The following is a 17,941-nucleotide window of genomic DNA, read 5'->3' as shown; positions in this document are numbered from 1 at the left end:
CATTATGAGGCTGCTATGGAACGAACAGTCCCTATTGACTGTGATTGTCTCATCTGATTGTCTCATCTGATTCATCCCTTCCCATCAATGTCTTGTCTGTAAAAGGTCAGCTTGTGAATTAACACTGTTTGCTGCACTCTGTATCCATTCCTGTGTTGCGGGCGACGCCATTCTTTTCCCCAATACATTATTAAAATCATTTGTGCCCACAGCAGAACTGCATATTTTTGAGATGTAAGGTTTCAAATAACTCAGGATAATTACTAAGGGGTTTAGTGGGGGAGGGTGTTTGTGTGTGTGTGTGTGTGTGTGTGTGTTTGTTTTGAGGGGTTAGGGTTAATGTATTTGATCTTTCTAATAACATTCCTCCAGTATATAAAACTCGCTTTCTTATGGGATGGCTATATATACATGAAATCTGCACTGACTTAACAATGCCTCCCAAAAGCACAAGATGTATTTCCATGTATTTTCTTTTTACTGGATGAAATATGGTACCATTACAACCATTTATAAAAAAAGTTATCTGTATAGGTTAATTATACACAGTTAACATGGCCCTTCTCTACAGATATAAATCCGAAGAGAGTTTGAAATTGACACCTGTAAATCCCTCTCCCATTTGTCTTTACCTTTGTAATCTTCAGGCTCCAACATAATTCCACAGAGAAGACGTTTTTGCAAGTAACGTGACGTATTAACAGCTGTTCAAATTTTGTCAGATTTTGTGTCACTTAGCTCTCATTGTATTGCCTGAATTTGACTCCTAATTTGTAATAATTTGAATCTCAACCAGATGCTGATAAGGGGGGGTCAGGAAGTGATTCCACATTTTACATTTCATGGCTTTATAAATGACATCTACCTCCCTCCCTCCCACCCAGCCCCACACTCCACAGAAAATTGAAAAAAAAACCACATTGTTCTCAGATACCTAATCCCCTTGCCATTTGGAAAATGTTTGCAATATAAAAGCGGTGTCAATAGTGTCAATTATTCTCTGTATTTATCCCAAGTTCTAATTAGGGCTTTATATATTCCATTACATTTCGGACTGATTTGGTTTAATTTTCTCAAATCCGTGCTGCTGGCAGAGTATTTATTTTACATTGTTCAGTGTTTCCCAGTGTTACCTGGGCATCAGCTGAAAATGTCAGAGCTAGCTACACAGCTGTATTGTAGTTTTTGGTTACAGGAAGAACAGCCACATTTTGTTCTTGGAACCAGGTAAATTTGTTCAAACAGGACATTGAATTGGATTAAGTTCTTCTCTATCCCGTATGAAATTATTGGAGGTACAGTTAAGGAAATGGCACAGCAGTGTCTGTGATGTTTCATTTTTATCATAACAATGCTATCCATCCACACGTAGGTTTTTCTGATGCTCACATTTTTAACCCTCCTGTGTCTTGTTTCCCCAAGGATCCAGCTGACTTTTTTTTCTCTGTGTAGCTATGGCTTTGGATAGTGACATTCCCAAATGCATCTAATTCCCTTATTTTTCCATTTAAGAGTATGGTGTTTTTTCCCCCATTTGCTGCTTTGGTTATGTCATCTGAATGTGTATCCCCAGAAATTCAGATTTCCCATTGATAAACATACTTTCCCAAACTGGTATTAAAAATAATATTTTATGGTCCTGTCAAAAGTTATTGCAGGGTTATATCACATTGTTCCAAACTTGGGTCTCCAGCTGTTTTGGACTACAACTCCCATCATCCCTAGCTAGCAGGACCATTGGTCAGGGATGATGGGAACTGTAGTCCAAAAACAGCTGGAGACCCAAGTTTGGGAAATGCTGTTCTATATGGTTGCTCTTTGAACCATGTGGAGGGAAACACCAGGGGGTTTGGAGTGGAGAAATGGGGATACATTCAGATGACAGAACCCTCATTTAACGCAACTCCACTCTCAGTTCTCCTCTTCCAGTGGATTTGCATTTTTAGAGAAAGGGTGTTACGGAACTGTTAAGAATGTAAGCGTGCAGTTAGCCATGGGTTAGCCAGACCCAGCTTTTGTCAAATGAATTTTTCAGCTGCTAAAAAATGTCACTTGGACTGCAAAGGAAATGAAATTTAACCCAGAACCTGCAGATATCAGAAATTCACCAGGTTGTTCGTTACTACTGTAAAATGCTGGCAATGTAGTAGTATAGTAATCAACTTGGAATGGTCCCTGAGTTTAGAAGCAGTTTATGGGGAAATGTTGCCTCCTGGTGGGCATGCTTAGAACTACACTATCCAACTCAATTCTGAGTATTATGCTTTTAACATATTCTCTGAACCATCGTTATGGTAACAGCCAAAACCTCCAAAGGGGGACTTACAGACTTGGGACTGAAACCCTTATACATTTTCATTTTGATTTTTTTTTAAAGCAGAGCTAAGTGTAATATGTAGCTTGGTGTGATATAGAAATGAAGTTCTCCTTCACCTTAGCGAAGCTTGTTATAATTTAGAATTACTGCAGATCTGGAAGCAAAAATGGCAGTAGATTTGTGGGTGCCAAGAAGGACCCCGAGATCAACTTTCTTCCTTTGTCTCCACCCCCCCCCCGAAACATCACTGCAATGTCTTTTTTATCACTAGTCAGTACAATTGGGCCAATTGGGTGAATGTGGGCTTAAAATCAAGAAAGGTTTATGGTTGGTATTTTTAAAACAAACAAACCAGTGTAGTTTTCTCCTACTATTGAATTTCAAGGTTTCCTGTCCAGCAACACTGAGGGCATAAAAGGGGTATATCGTATTCCTATTTCTGTGTGTCATTGTCATTCTGTATCACAGTATACTATGTGTTACACAGCTAAAAGTGGGTGTTCTCATAACGGTACATCTCGTGATTTCAGTTTTTAACAAAATATCTGCCTGCAGATCCTTTCTGAAACCAAGGGTATGGCCAAGCCCTGTGGTCAGTTTCCTGGTTGTCAGTTCCACACCACCCCATAAGTTCGTGGTTATCCTCCTTGAGCCGGAATTAGCAACCCACACTATTTTGTTTTCTGTCTGTATACAGCCCCTCAAAAAAACCAAACCCAAAACAACCACCTTCCATGTTCTGACTTCCTCAGGTATTTCAGAGAAGCTCTTCATTTATTCCTAAGTTCCATTGCGACCAGCTCGCCCCTGCCGCAGACATGTGGCCCAATGGGGCCACCATAGCAGCCGAAGGATGGAAGGTAACACAGCCGTGCTCGGACGGATCACAACTCCCTTCTTCTCTTCCTTTCCTATCTGACTGGCTACCTGCCATAGCACCTCTAACAGGATTCCTCTTCCTTTTCTGCAGCCCCTTGTTAACTCTTCTTTCTCTTTCTCTTTCTCACTCTCTACCTCTCCGTACATTAACCAACTAACGGCTCTTCCCCACATCACCCACCTGACACAAGTAGTGTGCGTTGTCCTGACACAACACGGGATCCAACCGGCACTAACCCTGTGTGACTCTTTCGAAGGGACAGGTGTATGATTTGCGGGGCCTCCCCCCCAAAGAATGCTGGGCAAGTTTGGACTGGGGCGGAACCGGGAGTGCCGATCACTGTTTAGTTGGGGGTAACTCACTTGTTCTGCTTGCGCTATTATTCCGCTTGCACTTCTAGACAAAGGGATTTCCTGATTGCAATGCATGCCACGCCTTTTGGGCGGAGCCTGGGTGCTTGTTCTCACTGCTCGTTTCCAAGTGCATGGATCCTGGGGGATGAGGGGGCGGAGAATGCCACATTCTTATCTCCCCCAACGACAAGGCTTCCGTTCTGGTGTTATCTGTGGCTTGAGTCACATCCTACGAAATCGGAAAAGTTTTTTATTACTGTTCGTATGCAATATCTGGAAGAGTTCTGGAGATTTGGTTCAGTGTAGAGCAGCCTTTCTCAACCTGTGGTCCCCAGATGTTGTTGAACCACAACTCCCATCACCCCTAGCTAGCAAGGCTGGAGCTCAGGGATGAAGGGAGTTGTAGTCCAACAACATCTGGGGATCCACAGGTTGAGAACCTCTGGTGAAGAGAGTGGGATACTGTTATTTGCTGATTTCTCTCAAACTGTCTCAGTGGTGCTCCAGGGGAGCTAAGAAACTGGAGGCAGCAATGCCTCTGAATGTCTGTTGCTGGAAACCACAGGAGAGGAGAGTGCTGTTGCGCATGAATCCTGGTTTTGGGTTTCCCACAGGCATCTGGTTGGCCCCTGTGTGAACAGGATGCTGGACTAGATGGGACATTGGCCTCATCCAGCAGTCTCTTCTTATGCCACACCCTCCTCTAGCACAGGATCTTGTGATTCCCTCCCCACCACCTCTGGCACCTTCAGGAGCTGCAATAAGTAGAGACCAAATGTTAAGTGAGCTGAAGTGGCAGCCGATAAAATTACATTGACATGGACTGACAGATGGGTGTGGCTCACGCTCTGGGATCCCATGGGGGAGGACATGTACCTGCAATTCACATTAGCAGTTGTCCTAGGAGATTTTTATTTATCTTCCCCCTCACTGTTTGTAGCGTGACTGTCGTGCTTGAGCCCTCTGCTCTACAGATAACTTTCCTGGGGTGTGTGCCTGCTCTCTGCTTGTGGTAAGCTGTGGGTTGGATTCTGCGGGCAAAAGTGCTTGTGGGGAGTTGGATTTGCTTTATCTGCAAGGGGTTAGCATACTTGGCTTCTTCATCGCTTCTGACTTTATTTCATTTCTGTGGACACACCTACTACTTAAGGTTACCAGATTTTTTTTTCAATGAATCTGGGGACATTTTTCAACTTCCTACTAAAGAGATGGATTTTGTCAAGGGACTGATTTGCAAATCCGGGGACTGTCCCTGGAAAACAGGGACATCTGGTAACCTTATACTACATCGTACTACCAGCTTCCTAGGAATCATATTTTTGCAAGAGAAAATAGAGATCCGCAACAGATATTTCTATCTATTTCTTTCTTTCTTTCTTTCTTTCTTTCTTTCTTTCTTTCTTTCTTTCTATCTATATCATCTATAAACTACAGTTTCCAGGACTATTTGGGGGAAGCAATCACAGTTAACCTGGAATGATGTTGCATTGTAAATTAGCCATTTGGCTTTGCCTATAAACTATACTTTGAGGTGACTGACAGGGTTTTCTTGTTTGGTAGACATCAAGATTTGGGCTGCCATCCACAGGTATCAAATTTTGGAATGGTGTTTTGCCAAATATCCTTCATTTGGGGTCGGACTTCAACAGATCTGGTGGAGGAAACACCTCCACATTGATGCCTAAAACATCTGTGATGTTCAGACTAGTTCTTGTGGTGGACCAGCTTTCTCCAATGTGCTGCCCTCCAGATGTCTTGGACTGCAACTCCCATCAGCCTTTGCCAGCATGTCTAGTGTTCAGGGGTGATGGGAATTGCACTTCAAAACAAGAGAGTAGCCCAGATGGCCAAACAGGTCGATCCAGGCCCACTATTAAGAACTCATTTGAATATTGAGCCGAGAAGACAGTTGTTAGCGTTTTTCATCCAGCAAACTCTCCCGCCTCAATAATTCTTGTCTGAATTTTCCCTTAGGAGTCAGGACTCTCAAAACCTCCATCTGATTACAATTCCCTCCTCCCTCATATTGCCATTTCTGAGTGGGTGTCCAGCTTGACATTTCCTGAATCTCAGCCAGAAGCTGATAAGGGGATATGCAACCCTCATACCCGTGATCACCAATGCATCAGAGGACAGACAGGAGTCATTGGACGGACTAGGGTGGAAACGAGGGAGAGCCCAGAGGTCATGTTGGGAAAGCTGAAAAAGGATGAAAAGAAGCTGAAAGGAGGCCTATCCAATAAGGCCTCAGCATGCACTCATTCTCTGCCAGCTAAAGTGAAATCTCGTAGATATCTGCCTGGAACTGGTCTTATTTGTGACACTGATCATGGGGGAGAAGGAGGCTTGGTAGCATTTGAAAAAACAAAAACTTTACAGGAAGATGAAATTGTTCAACTTGGAGGAGAAGATGCTATATTTGTGAAAGTTTGGGGCAAGCAAGCAAGTAGTCTACAGACAACTGTCCAAGGGGTTGGGGCCCATTCAAAAGAAAATGAAGCACCTTTTGTCACACTTGACTACAAGACATTTTCTTCACCAACAGAAGGAGGTGACGTGTTCATAGGGTTGAATAAGAGAAGCGACACTGCAGAATCAAAAAACAAAGAAGCCAACCAGAACACAGAAGATGTTCCAATAGCTTTGAAAGGCCCTGATGTTGCTATTGTACCAGTGCAGAGAGGTCATCTGACAGATGCTTCAGAAATGTATTTTCCCTTGCAGCATCCAGAATCCCCTGGGAATAGAGAAGTCATTGGGTGTGACGCAGCATCCCTGGCTCCTGTTGGTGCCAGCACAGACAAGGACGAGATAGACACAGGTTTAGAAGACAAGCAAAAGGAAAGCACTTCTCTTGATGACATGACCGTAAGAAGCCGAGAGATTTGCAAAGACACTTACCAAAGGCTGGACAACCTGGAAGAGACCATCAGAGAACTCGAAATGACTATCAGTGAAATTAGCTGCCAGGCATCTACTGAGCTTATATTTGCTCAAAATCACATTGGGCCTCTGGGCTCAGAAAATGGCAAAAATGGAGAATGGAAGGTGGGCACGCATGTGCCCGAATGTAGCCATGCTGGATCAGTCGTTGTGCAGCCTGACTGCCATGATTTAAAACAGTATGAAGCAAGCAACAGCACACCCAAGACTTCTCCAACCAGCGCTAAGCCTCCTCTGCTGCCCAAACCTCGGTTCCTGTTGAACGACGACCCACAGGTTCATTTGTTTTAAACATTCCTCTTGTTCTGCTGTACCTCTTGATTTCTCCCTGAAAGTCTTCTCTCCTGTCTGTCCTCTCAAGATTCGACCTGCTCTTAAGAGACAAGGTGTGAACCATCTTAGGTCTCTGCAAAATTGTAGATTTAAGTGGAATTTCAAGTCCAGTCTCTCTAGGAATCCAAATGAGATGCCTGCCACTTGTTTGAGCTACTCTTTCTTTCTGGCTATGGTAATGGCATGTCTTAGTCTGATTATTCACTGTTACTTTCTTCATTCTGTTCATGCTAGTTTATTCTTCTTCCTCACCACTGGCACCGAATCTGTCTCTGAAATGTAGGGAAGGCTGTCTCTTAACAGGAACGAAAGTGCAGCACCCTCTTTGCATTTGTCTTTGAGCCATGTGAACCACAAATGCAAACTAGCCGCACAAAGGCTGGTTGTTGAACTGTCATTGCTGCCTCCCAGCCAAGAAACTGGGGGGGGGGGAGTGACTTTTTTTTGTAAAGGGGTTTCCCGCAGTGTTTCAACAATCAACCTCTCTTCCCATGGAACTCAGGAAATCGTAGCTCTGTGAGGGGAATAAGGGTCTCCTAACAACTCTGAGCACTATTTATTTATTTATTTATTTATTCATTCATTCATTACACTTATATACCACCTTTATCTTCCAAGGATCTCAGGGTGGTGTACATAGTTCTCCTCCTTCCCATTTCATCTTCAGAACAACCCTGTGAGGTAGGTTAGACCAGTGTTCCCCAACCTTGGGCCTCCAGCTGTTTTTGGACTACAACTCCCATCATCCCTTGCTAACAAGACCAGTGGTCAAGGATGATGGGAATTGTAGTCCAAAAACAGCTGGAGGCCCAAGGTTGGGGAACACTGGGTTAGACTAAGAAGTAGTGACTGGGCCAAGGTCACCCAGTGAGCTTCATGGCTGAGTTGGGATTCGAACCGTGTGCTCCCAGGTCCAACACTCTAACCATTATGCCACACTGGCTCTCTCTCTCCTTTCACAAACTGCAGTACCCAGCATGCTTTGGGGGGAGTGATCGCTTTTGCAAGTGGCATGATACTGCTTTAAAGGTACAGTACAAATGGGGCCTCTGGTTAGATTCTTTTTGGTGACTTGCGTTTAACCATGAGGCCCTGGAGCAATTCACACCCTTGTTAAGTTTCTTTCGTACTGCCATAATGGGCAAATGAGAACCGAGGTTGTTAATTTGGCGAGCGCCTCCCAAAACTCTTAGCAGCAGTTTCAAAAGCAGAACTCGCAGGAGATGCTTGGCAGCCAGAGTTTAACCTCAGTCTCTGCTAGCCTCAAATTTTTCCAGGAGAAGGATGTTGCCCAGGCAATGAGTAAAAGATGCCCATATCAAACTTAAAAAGAAGCAAAATCTGTATAAGATGACATTTTGGCAGTTCTGGTATGATCAGCAAGGCTTCCTTGGAAGATCAACCAGGGATATAATGGGATGACAATCTGCTAGATATCCCAGTCCCAAATTATTTAGGATTTTATACAGCAGCAGTAATGTATTGAAAACGGCTAGGCAGCTGATAGGCCTTGTGACTGTCCTCTCTTCAGCTATTAGTTGACATGCTGTGACATCATGGACTGCTCATGAACATCCGAACTGTTTAGAGGGGGAAAGTTTGGTCATAAGATGTTTGCAGTCCCATTCCCCTTGTGATGAAAAAAGGGGGGGGGTTGAGCTGTGTGAAGGGCCGTGATGCACAGAGTGGCAGAGGAGAGAGGCTGTGCACTTTAATAAGCAAGAAACCATGATTAGCAGAGCAAAGTCTGGCAGCACTGGAGGTGCAGGCAAAGTGGGATCCAGGGGGGAAAAATCTGGAAAAGGCGCAAGTCTTGAGAAGGAGTTTGTAGGACGCTAGGGGTATGACTAGATGATCAGAGGAAGAAGATATTAATCCAGGCATGGGGATTAGAGTAGCAGAAGGCCAATAGATGATAATTGAAAAAAGAGAGGAAATATTTGATTGCACAAAAAGTCTGCTCAGGATCTTCGGGATTGAGCTGGCTAAATAATCATGATAGTCTATTGTTGTGCCAGGTAATGTACATTCTTAAAAAGAAAATACTCGGCCAATTATTCACCATCTGTTAACACAAGTTACAGAAGCAATAGGGGGAGGGAAAAGACATTAATCGAGAAAAATATAGATACTTTGACAAGTGCCATGTAATGTAGATGGGCACTTTAACCAATTGCCAGATGTAAAGACAATTACCAAAATTCAGGAGGGAAAGGTCTCATGAAAGCCTAGCAACACGATGTATGTTATTAAAGAGGCGAAGAATTCCAGCAGTAAGAGGAAGGAAAAGGAAAAGGTGACCTAAATGCCAGAGACAGAGATAAGTGGCTTGAGTGGTGAAACTAGGAAAAAGAAGAGAGAACAAGGAATTAAAGACAGTTCGGAAGAAGAAAAGCAGAGGGGAACAATATGAGAAGAGGCATATGAATGCAAGAGGGAAGAAGCAGACAAATATTGGTAAAGAGATGATGGCAGCAAGGACCTGATGAGATAATGTTCACAGCAAGAGGGAGTGAAGAACAGACGCAAAGAGGACAAGCGTAAGACATTGGAATATATCTCTCAATATAACAAAAAAGAAGTAGGCTTGCATAGAACATCCTCTGCTTTCAGCAGAATGTATTTGTTTGAAATCTAATTAGGGGTTGGATTAAGAATCATGGAGATCGCCATCAAAGCGGCAAGATTCTGTGCATCAGCATGTACTACTAGGAACCAGATGATTAAAGTGCCTTAGTAACCAAATAGCCTTCAACAATTCACTCTAGTGTTAATGTAATGGTTCTAGGGGTTGCTCGTGCGTAAGCCGGTGCAAGCACCTGGCTGGGTTGCCTGAGTGAACCTTTTCTGTCCGGACAGCCACTCACCCGTGGCTGTCTCAATCGCTGGCAGAATCCGTCAGTGGGCGTTTCTTAAACTTCTTCCAGCAAAGAAGCTCTTTGACGCCTAGTCTCCTCCTACTCTCTCTGCGCGAAAGCCTTCTGCGCAAGGAGGGCGTAGGCAGTGGAGGAACTCTACTCTCCCTGCTGGTCCCTGGCAAGGAGTCATGGGACCGCCTCGCCGCTTCCCCCATCTGCCCCCCCTTCTCCACTGGTGCTACGCTGATTCTCTTCCCCAGAAGATGGGCTGCCTCTCCCAATCCTGGGACGCTCTCTGGAATCCCTCTGGATCTTGCTCTCTCCCTCCGGCACTGATGGCAGTTCCCTGACAGTTAAGTACGAATGTGCATCAATGCACTCACATATCCTAGCCCTTTGCCATCTTGTTAATTCCAGTCTTTCACTGGCCTGGAAACTGTAATTTTGCGTTTCTTTGATTGTAATTTAGTGGCAGGTCCATGATTGTAATAATGAAGATCGATTGGTACTTGTGAACAATTAAAATTCAAGATAACCAAGAGCCTTGGGACTAATAATCACAAATCAAGAGCACAAGCCAGCTGAAGTTAAACGCTTCTAATCCAGTTAATGCAACGGGAGAGACAGCCTGCATGATGCTTAGGTCTCTCCTTCCAGTATTAGTGACTTTAAAAAGCTTAAATTTGACTATATCGTGCCCAGAATACTTTCAAATCATTAGAACAGGGATGGTCAACCCGCATCCCTCCAGATATTTATGAATAGCTGAATAGTATACCTGAAGGAGCGTCTCCACCTCCATCGTTCTATCCAGACACTGAGGTCCAGCGCCGAGGGCCTTCTGGCGGTTCCCTCGCTGCGAGAAGCCAAGTTACAGGGAACCAGGCAGAGGGCCTTCTCGGTAGTTGCACCCGCCCTGTGGAACGCCCTCCCACCAGATGTCAAAGAGAAAAATAACTACCAAACTTTTAGAAGACATCTAAAGGCAGCCCTGTTTAGGGAAGCTTTTAATGTTTAATAGGTTATTGTATTTTAGTGTTTTGTTGGAAGCCGCCCAGAGTGGCTGGGGAGGCCCAGCCGGATGGGCGGGGTATTAATAATAATAATAATAATTATTATTATTATTATTATTATAGCTCCAATCAGCCTGGCCAACAGACAGGAATGATGGGAGTTGTAATTCAGCAACATCTGGAGGAATAAAAGGTAGCTTCGGAAGCTGTTGGCCAATCCAGAAAATGTAAAATTTGCATGTGTTCACAGGGCTTTGCGCTACTGGATGTACAAAAGTTTGCTGCCAGGTAACTGTCCTCAAACTTTTGCAGGTGCAAACAGTCTTGAAAGTGGGACCACGTATAACTGTCCTGATGCCATAATGAGCACAAATCATCATGAATGTACAATAAAAAGGACATATAGAAGGGCTCCTACAGCCAAACTTTATTGCGCATTACTTCTGCTTTGTTTGTCGGGTGGTTATACAACAACCAGCGTTCATCCTGCATTCATCCCGATTCACTTAGTGGGATGCTTACACATTTTCCTGTTAACCATTCGTTCATCCCACACTTCTCAATGCGTTTCTCCATCACTTTCTAACCTGCAAAAAAGTCTGCTTTCTTTTTCTTTTTTTTAAGTGGATTAGTTGTGCTAGGGCAACAGAGTGCTTTAATCCACTTTAAATCTGCAAGCCTAAAGCTCAGGTATGTGATTGAATAGCTTCCGCAAAATCCCAAAATAGTTGGGGGGGTGCCCTTGTTTGTATTACCCATTATGCAGGGCTGGCCCTGTCTTCCCAGGACATGTGGTGGTACTGATGAAGGCAGGAACCCATGTCTCATTCGGGATGTCAGTGCATCCCAGCAAAACAGGAGCGGAAATGGTCAATGTTCGCTTGTTCACCCCCTGTCCAGAATGAAAATCAATCTGGCAAATACGATCAGTATTTGCTGTTGTTGTTGTTGCTTTCAGTCTGCAAATGTAATTAATCATATCCCTGTCCCGCCCGCTTTACATTGTGTTTATTTTGCATTGAAATGCATGGGGTAGAATAACGTAATTGCAACGTAATTTATACAATTAAAGTATGTAAGCTACATAATATCACCGCAGCCGACAGTGAGGTGAATAGCATAGTTTGCTATGGAAGATGAAAGGCAGTGGAACAGAAACACTGCTGCTTGCGACTTTTGCAGGGTGGAATTAAAAACAATGCCCTCTTGCATCTCTGTGTCTGAATGGTGCAGCAAGACTTTTCAAAATGTTGTACATAACTGAAGAGGGCTCATCTGGGCTCTCCTTAAAGCAGCATATCTTGAGTTGGCATTGAGCTTCCAAGTTAGCTAATTTCAGGATTTGGGGGAGGATGAGGTAAAGCCATTCCACTTCCTTCCAGACTTGAACGGCCATATAATAATGTTCTGACACCTCTTATTGGAATCCTTTACTAAAGCTTTGTCTGATATTGGTGTTGCTTTGGTATTGCTTTAAATTGTTCGTCATGGACTCTATTGCCACTTGGTTTTTGGTATATATTTACAACTAGTTGGTTCAGGCCTCTAACGTGGGGGTGAGGTGTGGTTAACTGATTTTATTATTAAGCACAGCTGGTCTGTGGGTTGCGACCAGGTTCCCTATATGGATTGCATGTGCTGGGTCAGGCCAAATGTGTGGAGAAATCAGTATGCTAAAAATAAAACCCTTTCCCATTCTTCCTTTACTTTTGGCTATTCAGCTCTCTGGTTTAGACCCTTCTCTAACCCTTCATCCAGTGCTTTCTGCTCCCTGAACCTCTAATGAATTTCCAGGCTAGCAAAGAAAAGGGGGGCAAGAAGATCAAATGGGTAATTAACCCCCAATTTCTATTGTGCTTTGATTGTGATCGTGTAAGACTGTTGTTCTGTAATTTTGTAGCAACAACAAATAATTCTTTTTCTGTCAGGGGAAAGGAGCTCCGTAGCTATGATATATATATTGGGACATGGGTGGCGCTGTGGTCTAAACCACTGGGCCTCTTGAGCTTGCTGATCTGAAGGTGGGCAGTTCGAATCCCCACGACGGGGTGAGCTCCCATTGCTCTGTCCCAGCTCCTGCCAACCTAGCAGTTTGAAAGCGTGCCAGTGCAAGTAGATAAATAGGTACCGCTGCAGTGGGAAGGTAAATGGCATTTCCGTGCGCTCTTGCACTCGTCACGGTCCTTCGTACGCCAGTAGCAGTTTAGTCATGCTTGCTACATGACCCCATAGTTGCCTTTGACTGGACTTAACCATTCAGGGGTCCTTTACCTTTACCTTTACCTTTACCTTATATTCGGTGCGAGGATATTTTGTTTGCCTTCAAAAGTTCTTGTGGTTTGTAGCAGAGCTTGGAGACATGTGTACAATATACATTGAGCAGGCTAGATAGCAAGAGAACCCTGGCAAGAGGTAAACAGCCCTTTCATCTCCTCCATAGAAGCAGCACTATGTATCAAAATTCTCCTGAAGATAGGTTTTTCCTAAGTGGTTGAACGTTTGTGAACGTTCCATGACACCATGGCAGGTCAGCCAATGGGAGTGAAGGGAGATGCGTTTGGCAGCAGTAGCAGAGCTGGTGGCAAGCCCTTAACCTGTTGCCAACTTAAGCCTTGCTCCTTAGCATCTCTTCAAAGTCATCCTTTCCTCTGTTCTCCCTCCAGAGCGGCGGTGGCGTCTCAATCCCTGCCATGAAGATGGTCAATCCTGCATCACGGCTGAAGCAAACCCAGCAAGGCAGCCCCGACAAGAGCAAGCACATAAAGCAACGCATGGAGTACATGCGCATCCAGGGACAACAACAGGTAGTCTATCTGTAGGCAGCCACACCACTCTGTTACGGGAGCACTTGGGTGGAGGCAGGTTGAGTTAGGATCCCTTTGTTTTTGCCTTTGAGTGGAGGTGAGTGGTGGAGGTGAGTGGTGAGTTGGCTTTGGATTGTTGATCCGGGGTCAGGGGCAGGTATATTTGCATAAACTTGAACACAAATTCCTAATGCCCATTGGAAGTGATTTTAGAAATTACGGCTGGGAATTTCTGTCAGAAGACATGGCAGTGAATGTAGAGAGAGATGGGGAGCTACTTTCCACAGGCATACGTCAGAAGCTGGAGCCAAACCCAGCAAAAATTGTATGTTGTGAGGTCCAGATAGGACTCCCATCTCCCTCAAACCTAAACCTAAGTCCTCTGTCGCTAAAGTTCCATGTTCTTGTTACTTCCTCAAGAATCTCCTGAATTCCAGATAGCATCAACTGGAACCCACCCCCTTGATTTGTTTAAGAATTCCCCTGCCCAGTTATGTCTCTGTAAGGCTAAGCTTTGCTTTGTTTGGGGTGGGCAAGTAGTTTTTGTTTCCTGTGCTGTGCTATCAATATGGCAGTGTTTTGAAAAGAAGAAGGAAAAGGCCTACTTGTGAAGGCGCAACCCAACAAATTGTCAAAGGCCCTCTTCCCTGCCAGGAAAGGCAGTGGTATCGGTTGTGATCGAATCCATGTTCACCCCCCCACCCAGCATTTCACAACATGTCCATGTGTGTATGCCCCAACTCCTTTCCTGCCCATGGCACACACAGAGAAGTGTTGCATATTTAGCAGAGAAAAGACAAGAGAGGGCGCCTTGTGGGGAGGGGAAAGAAGAAGAAAATTATATCAGATCGCTTGACCGTGTTTGAATGGAAACCCAAAGCATCCTGCTATGCCGACATAGGAGTTCTAATGTTTATGTGGGGCTCACTTGCCTCGTTGGCTTCAGCTGTGGGGAGGGAAAGGAGAGCTTCGTGCACATGCAAAGCTGCCCACACCATTGAAGTGAATGGGGCTGTTTTCATGTCCAGTACCTCCACGTTCATGGTAGGAGTTCATAAGAGGCTCCAGATAGCAATACGGGATTCTTGAGAGAATAGGATACAAGACACATCTCTATATTATTAACGGAGTCCTCTTGAAAAGTGGAAGCGGCCCCCTCCAGCCGCTCGCAAGCCAAAGCCAAATGCCATTCGGCTTTATTTACCCATGTTGACGTCCTTATAAAAAAACACCAGTTGGCACAGTTGGTTACAAGAAGGGTCAGGTTGGTCTCAACAGCTCTGTGGAAGATTTATTGGCTGGAAGATCATTAAGGAGCGGGATGCTTGAGCAGTTGCAAAAGAAGCATAACAATTACTTTGAGAAATTAGGTTTTTCAGTGTGGCATTAAGATGCTATCTTGGCAAATAATAATAAATTCATCCCAATAAACACCATGTTCTGTCAAATGTAGACTTGTTTTTAAAACATAAGTATAGTTTATATAAATTACTGCTGGATTTTTAAAATAAGATATATATTGACAAAAGTATTGGGATTTTTTTGGAGTAAAACCGATGCATTGGCCCAGAACCCACATATGCTTTTGCAATCGTTATGTGAACCAAATGAACAAAGAAGTTAAGGGGGGGTGGAGACATAAAAATAACAATTTATTTAAAAATATTTATATACCACTTTTTACATAGTATTCTAAATCAGTGTAGATCATAATTAAAACAATATCTCACACACCATTTGAATGGCAATGCCCATCAACTTTGGTGAGGGGCTGGCCCCCTCAAATATTTTATTGGGGGGGGGCAAAGGGACCTCGGCCCCTAGGAGTTGGCTCCCATGCCAGAGCATGGATCACAGCAACCAAGCTGTTTAGGAAAGGCCTAAACAGTGGCAAATCAGTGGAAACCAGAAGCAGGCACTCCTAACCGCTGAAGTTGCCTGAGACTTTTAATCTCAGGGCTGTGGGTTTGAGCCCCACATTGGGCTAAAGATGAACATCATGGTTCCTTCGAACTCTAAAGTCTGTGATTCTAGGCTTAGATAATTTTTATTATGGTCAAAGACCATCTCACATAACATAACAATAAAAAGAACGTTCATAAAGATAAAATATACAATTGAAGCAGTTTGCAGCAATAGCTCATGAGTTAGAATTGAGGTATATACGTACACCCGTACAGCTGAGATTTGGGCTACCATTAAAAATTGACCCTGAGGCACCCCAAAGGGCGACTTCAGCATTTCCCTAGTAAGCTATTTTATTCTAGAGGATGATCTGTGCCTACAAATCTGAGCGCAGAATCTGGCTACCAGCCTTATGACCTTTGCCTAAGAGGAGAGAATTAAGTTTAGACTTGTCTGAAAGATCGGCGAGCCTCTTCAGCAAAGGATCAGTGGTGATTCTAGGCTTACAATATACTCCATACATACTTGGGAAACAAGAAATAATTTTTTTAAAAAGTTTATAAAAGCTATAATCCTTTAAAACCATTAGAAATGTGAACACACTGGAGAAAAACTCAAAAGTAAAGCACAAGGGCAAGTTGGTTCCCAACCCCCCATTTTACTGCATGCACCACTTTTCAACCAGACTTCAAAATCAGTTTTCAAAAGATTATTACAACAATCATCATTTTTAAAAAATATGTTGGAATAACATTGAAAGACAGACTGTTTTATATCTAATTGCTTGTACTGTTTGTAGAGCATCAAACCGCTTGTTTGAGATCTATGCCTTTGCAACTGTCATTATCAGAATTCCTTTGTATTAATGTTGTTGTTATTATTATTATTATTATTATTATTATTATTCAAAGTCCTTCACACTGTTAAGCACCTTTATGTTCAAATCTATCAGAGGCACATTCCAGTGAAACAGCTCTCTGTTTTGCAACAACAACAGAGTCTTATGGTACCTTAAAGTCCTTGCAGGGCAGTCCTGTTGATGTCTACTCAGAAGCACGTCTCATTGATATCAAAAAGACATTCTTCCAGGTAACTGAGTACAGGACTGCAGCCTTGCCAATTGCCTGTGATGTAAGTTTTGGTGCACTAGATGCTTCTTGTTTTCCAAAGCTTATGCTGCAATAAATCGCTTACTCTAAAGTGCCATGAGGCTAGGTTGTTTTTATCAGACTCTGCACATGTTTAACTTGTGCCCTGCTGTGTCTCAACCGTAGGTAACTGGCCATTTACTATATCTGTACTTTACATAAGTAAATACAGGTGTGTGCATTGGGCAGTGGTAGTCCCCTGTTCCCCATGGAAACCCTTTTCACCATTTCCTGTCCCCACCCCCTGCCCCCTGATATGCCCCATGTGCATTTGCATTGGTTGGGGTCTTAATGGTTAGGCCAGTACGGTTCAGCTGGGTTCACACACTTCTGTGTTCTTGTCGACGCTATAACAGTGCGCCCAGTGGCTTGCCAACTTTCTGAGGCCACAAAGCAAGGTAACAACTGCCACTTTTTCATCCCTTAAACCACAATGACATCTCTACCTGTTCCTCTCTCCTTCCCTTTGTTTCTCAAGCCTTGACTTGACCCCCTTCCACACAAATCTCGTTATTCTTCCCTCCCCTTTCACTTCCCAAGCGCATCTGATATGCTAGCCCATCTCCCAGAATTCCCTGCTGCTCCTGGCTTTTTATTTTTTTTATTTTTGTCATGCCAGATCTGTATGACGAATGGCATAGACCATGAACCCTTTCCCACGTCCTGTCTGCCTGTCTGCAGGGCCCTTTGGTTTTCCTCATTCTGTGGTACATATGCACACACAGAGGACCACCCCCTCCTCTCCACAAGTGTGGGGGGAGTGGATGTCTGGCTGTGAGCATGTCTTCCCACCCTGTGGCTTTCCGGTCTATTTTGAAGCACGCTTTGTGAGCAAAATGGGACTGTTACTGAATAAATGAATAAAATGCAAACCCTACTTCCTGCACAACTCCCTTCCCCCTAAGTCCCTGCATCCTGATACTAACCGCAGTCTGTACCCCCTTTGCCACAAAGCAGAGGTGCTGTTTGCTTAAGTGGTAAGCCATGGAACATTTCTCAGGGTACGCCTTCCCCGATAATATTTTCATGAGCCGGTTGCGCATTTGCTTTGCATCTGCATGCCAGGGTGCTGAAGGACCACGCATGCCTCGTGCAGCTAGAGCTGAAGTTGGGTTTGAGATGGCAGGAGCGAGCTGTTGGGAACTTCCTATGACAAAGTACGCAGTACTTTGCGATTCTTCTTCTGGATCCCCTTTGCATCAAAATGGCAGCCAGTGGGAGGTGAGCACACAATTGGCATGACCAGCAGTTTTAGAACCAACAAGGGAGGTTAGTTCGGCTATAAACAATTTCCTCCACCGTGGAATGTGCTTGGAGGAGCATGCATGAAGGATTGTGGAACTTTCATTCTTGGAGGTCTTTTACAAGCAGGTTGGAGTAATATCCG

The 17,941-nt window shown here is 44.0% G+C and overlaps 1 protein-coding gene across 17 annotated transcripts in view; it reads left to right on the top strand.

Moving 5' to 3' along the window:
- SRCIN1 (SRC kinase signaling inhibitor 1) overlaps positions 1-17,941 on the top strand; it is a 335,991-nt gene that overhangs the window by 310,186 nt on the left and 7,864 nt on the right. For 14 of the 17 annotated variants that reach the window (XM_080979259.1, XM_080979261.1, XM_080979258.1 and 11 more), the window contains 3 exons: positions 3,070-3,177; positions 5,525-6,769; positions 13,361-13,501. In XM_080979259.1, coding sequence (XP_080835385.1) covers positions 3,070-3,177; positions 5,525-6,769; positions 13,361-13,501 — 1,494 coding nt within the window. The remainder of the gene's footprint in view (positions 1-3,069; positions 3,178-5,524; positions 6,770-13,360; positions 13,502-17,941) is intronic. The other 3 variants (XM_080979257.1, XM_080979256.1, XM_080979255.1) reach the window with 2 other exon arrangements.

Source organism: Podarcis pityusensis (genome assembly GCF_964106645.2).
Source record: "Podarcis pityusensis genome assembly, chromosome: 13".
NCBI lineage: Eukaryota > Metazoa > Chordata > Lepidosauria > Squamata > Lacertidae > Podarcis > Podarcis pityusensis.
This window is presented reverse-complemented; position numbering and strand designations above follow the sequence as displayed.